The 5,099-nt window shown below is 30.3% G+C and overlaps 1 protein-coding gene across 1 annotated transcript; it reads left to right on the forward strand.

Annotated features, from left to right (window-relative positions):
- The first annotated feature begins 273 nt into the window (after positions 1-273).
- Positions 274-732, forward strand: LOC149261450 (uncharacterized). The gene has a single exon (XM_089369270.1). The coding sequence runs from the start codon at positions 274-276 to the stop codon at positions 730-732; it is 459 nt and encodes a 152-aa protein (XP_089225396.1).
- The last annotated feature ends 4,367 nt before the right edge of the window (positions 733-5,099 follow it).

A 5,099-nucleotide genomic window follows, 5' to 3' on the forward strand; every position in this document is an offset into this window, starting at 1 on the left:
TGACAGAGTATTCCTCGGATTTATGCAACATTGGATAATAAGCAGGCTGATCAGTAGGCATCCATTATCAAGATGGAAGGTAAGCTTTGTGATCAAGCTATTTATATTTTTATTGACCCTGGATCTAACTATAGTTATATCAGTCCTGACCTTGTGGATAAGTGTTGCTTGAATAAATAAGTTCATGCAGATTCTTGGTTGATGTAGTTGTCTACAAGTACTAAGAAAAGAGTTCGTCATTAGGTAAGATCTTTTGCATTTCAGCTTAACGATATGTCTACATTAGCACGTATGAATGTGCTTCCATTTGGATCATACAATATGTTGTTGGGTATGGATTGGTTTTACATTAAGAAGACTAAGGTGGATTTCTATGATATGGCTATTGAGTTCTCGGATGATGATAGAGAGAAGAGAACCTTTCAAGGTAAGAAGAAGCCTACATCAATGAGAATGGTTACAAGTATGCAAGCAAAGCACATTAGTAGGAAAGGATGTGTATTTTTTGCAGTTCATATCTCTAGTGATAAAGGAAATAATGTTGAGGATGCGAAAGTCTCAAAGAGGCATCCGATTTTGCAGCAGTTTAAGGATGTATTTCCAGGAAAGATCTCAGAGTTAACGCCTCATAGGGAAGTGGGCTTTTCTATCGATTTGATGCTGGGATCAGCACCAGCATTAAAGGCACTGTATAGGATGAGCATTCTAGAGTTAGTGGAATTAAAGTTGTAGTTGAAGGAAATGCTTGATAAGGGATACATAAGGCCAAGTATGTTGCCTTGGGGTGCAGTAGTATTGTTTGTGAAGAAGAAGGATTGTACTCTCAAGTTGTGTATTTATTACGGGCAGTTGAACAAGGTGATGATTAAGAATAGGTAACCTTTTTTGTGGATTGATGACTTGTTTGATCAGTGGAAGGGAGCAACAATGTTCTCGAAGATTGATTTGAGATCAAGATATCATCAAGTACACATCAAAGAAGAGGATATATACAAGAATTTTTTTCTAGATAAGGTATGGGAATTATGAGGTTGTTGTGGTTCCTTTTGGTTCGACTAATGCTCTAGCTACTTTCATGTGTTTTATGAATAGTGTATTGTGTTCTTATCTTTGACGTATTGATATATTCTAAAAATGAGGAAGAGAATGCAAAACATTTTGGTCATAGTGTTAATATTTCTAAAAGAGCATCAATTGTATGCCAAGCTTAGTAAGTTCAGCTTCTTTCAGACAAGAGTTCATTACTTGGGGCATGTTGTTTCCAAGGAATGTATAGTAGTGGACCCAGAAATATCAGAGCTATCATGGAGTGGGAAACTCCTATGAATGTGGATGAGGTCAGATCATTCATGGGACTAACAAGTTATTACAGGTGGTTCATCAAGAACTTCTCATGGCTTGTCAATCTTATTACATTGTTGTAGAGAAAAGGAAATAAATTTGAATGGAAAGATGAATGTTGAACTAGTTTTGAGCAGTTAAAGAAGTTTCTTACCAATGCTCTAGTTCTAAATATTGCAAATCCAAAAAACGAGTTTGTGGTATGCACAAATGCTTGCAAGAGAGGACTTGGTGGAGTCCAAATGCAGGAAAGGTAGATAGTATGCTATGAGTCAAGGAAATTGAATGAGCACAAGCATAAATACTTAACTCGTGATCTCAAATTAACAACTGTCATTCATGCATTGAAGATGTGGAGACAATATTTTCTTGGCAGGAGGTTCATCTTAATGAGTGATCACAGTGGGTTGAAATATTTTATTCATCAACCTAATCTAAATGTCAGGCAAGCTAGATGGTTGGCTACGCTCAGTAAGTTTTATATTGAGATCAAGTACATTAAGGGTAAAGAAAACAGGGTTGTAGATGATCTTAGCAAAAGAGTGTAGGTAAATCACATTACAGTTATAATTTCATATGGGATGGATTTATAAGATTAGATCTTACAGGCAGGACAATAGGATGACAGGTACTAGCAACTTACGCACATGTTACAACAGCAAGGTGTAGGTGAACAAGATGTGGAATATCATCTCACGACAGATGGTTTAGTCAGATTTAGGGACAAGATCCATGTGTTGGACAACAATGAGCTCAAGAAGATTATCTTAAAGGAATTTCATGTCAAGCCTTATTCAGGTCACCTGAGATATCAAAAGACATTGAGAGTGGTTAAGGAGTTCTACCATTGGTTGAACTTGAAGAAAAAGGTAGTTGAGTATGTCGTAAGATGTATGGAGTTTCAATGGGTAAAAGCATAATGTAAACATCCAGGTGCTTTATTGCAGCCGGTTTCGATTCCATGGTGCAAATGGGAGGTCATTTCCATGGACTTCATTACACATTTGCCAAGGAAATTTAGGCGACATGATTCTATTGTGGTTGACAAGTTCACTAAGGTATCTCACTTCATCCCAGTGAAGTCTATGAATTCATATAGTGAGGTAGCTCAGGTATTCATCTAGGAGATAGTGAGGTTACATGGTATTCCTAAGAATATTTTATTTGACAAAGATGCCATATTTACTTCCAAGGTTTGGAAGGATTTGTTTGCAGGTTTGGGGACATAGTTGGCCTTCAATACAACTTATCATCTACAGATAGATGAAGAAACAAAGAAGGTCAACAAAAATCTTGAGGACATGTTGAGAATGTATGTTATGCATCAACAATGGTAGTGGGAAGAGTATATTCTACTGGTGGAGTTTGCATATAATAATGGGTATCATGAATATTTTAAAATGATTCTATTTGAGGCACTTTATGAGTGGAGTTGTAATACTCCATCAATTGGAGTGATCCAGTGAACAAGGTATTGATTGGACCAGATATGTTGGCAAACATGGAATAGGAAATGCAGGCTATCAAGAAGAATCCAAATGCAACACAGGACAGGTAGAAGATTTATGCATATCATCATAGGGTATTTAAGGAATTTCAGGTTGTGGAGCATGTATTGGACATCAAGCCCAAGAGGATTTCCTTGAGAATTGGATCATGTGGCAAGTTGGCACCTCGGTATTGTGGGCATTTCTAAATCCTTAAGAAGAATGGACTAGTGGCCTACTGACTTGCACTACCTCCGATAGTGAAATTCCATGATGTTTTCCATGTGTCATCACTTAAGAAGTATGTGAAATATGTTGATCATGTGATTGAAACATAGTTACTGATCAACAGGAACTATTGCCTCAAAACAGGTACTCGAGCCGAAAATCCAATAAAAAAATATGAAAAAACAACTCAAAAATAAAAAGTGTTGATTCTACATCACCATTTTTTTCAGAGTAAATTTTCAATATTTTTTAAAAATAACAGTAAAAACAATAAAAGCCATTTTTTTTGGTGCAAAAAACACCTTGAAATAGAAAAGTGTTGATGTCAGAATAACGTCTTTTTTTTAGGGTACATTTTCAACATTTTTTAATAATGACGTTAAAAATAAAATATTGTGACCATGAAAAACTTTAAATTTCCAATGGTTTTCAAGCATGACATTAACTATAAAATATCACATCTTTGAAAAGCCTTAAAATTCCAACAATTTTTAAGCATGACATTAAATTTAAAATATCATTTCTTTGAAAAACCTTAAAATTCCAACAATTTTCAAGCATGGCGCTAAGAAAAAATGTTTATAATTGTTTTCAACCATAACATTAAAGATAAAATATCACGACTTACAAAAACATTAAAATATTGACAATTTTTCAACCATAGAATTAAAACCAAAGATTATGACTGCAAAACAATCTTAAATTTTCAAAATATTTCAAGCATGACATTATGGAAAAAAAAACACTTGAATGAAAGAGTTATTATACCAAGAGTAATTTTTTTAAATGCTAAATGTATAGCGATTTTGAAATCTTAGCCTAAGACAACTTGATACATTGTAAACTAAAAATAAAAATAAAAATCAACTATCAAATTAACACGCGGTGTAGGTGAACTGAACCCATTGTAATGAAAACTTAAAGGTCAACCATGAAATTAACACATTGTGGGGCAGACTCGATTCATTATAAGAAAAAATTTAAAATCAACTATCAAATTGCACATAATGGGATCAGGTTGCTAGACAAGCATCGACACAGACCCTATATATATATGTGTGTGTGTGTGTGTGTGTGTGTGAAAGATACATAAGAAAACAAAAAATCAAATATTAAAAAATATAATAATAACAAGTAAAAAAAAACATGACAAAAAAATCAAATATAAAAAATATATATAGAAATGCAAAAGTTCAAATATTGTTAAAACAATAATGAAAAAAAAACGCAAAAATACAAAAGAAACAAAAAACCAAATATTGAAAAAAAATAATAATAATAATAATAACAAGTAATAGAACATGACAAAAAAAATCAAATATAAAAAATATATAGTAATCACATTAAAAAATAAAAAATAAACAAATAAACAAATAAACAAATAATTAAAAATTAAATTAAATTAACCATACCATGAAAAATTTATTAAAAAAAAAATGAGAAAGAGTAAAATAAAATAAAAACCAAATAAATAAATAAAATACAACATTAAAAAAATTTAAAAACTCAAAAAAAAACCCTTGCCACCCAGAGGCCCAACAAGCTAGGGGTGGCAAGGGGACGATTCATGACAAAAAAAAAAATTCATAAAATATTAAAAACAAAAACAAAACACCCATAAAAACATTATATATATATATATATATATATATATATATATATATATATATAATTTACAAAAAAAACATTTTTTCAGTTAAAAAATAAAAACACAATTAAAAAAATAAATAAATAAATAATTAGCTAAAGAGAAAATTAAATTAAATAAATAAATTTAAAATTAAAAACATTTATATTAATTTTTTTAATTATATTATAAATTAAATTAAAATCAATTATTTTTAAATTAAAAACAAATAAATAAATAAAAATTATAAAAATAAAAACTTAAAAAAATTAAAAATTAAAATAAATAAATAAATAAAAATTAAAAATTAAAAATAAAATAAAATAAATAAATAAAATAATAAATAAATAAAAATAAAAATATAATAAAATAAATAAATAAAAACAAAATTAAAATAAAAATAAAAATAAAATAGA

The sequence above is a fragment of the Pinus tabuliformis genome, chromosome 6 (genome assembly GCF_031772625.1).
Source record: "Pinus tabuliformis cultivar Carrire ecotype Pingquan chromosome 6, CPIR1, whole genome shotgun sequence".
Lineage (NCBI taxonomy): Eukaryota > Viridiplantae > Streptophyta > Pinopsida > Pinales > Pinaceae > Pinus > Pinus tabuliformis.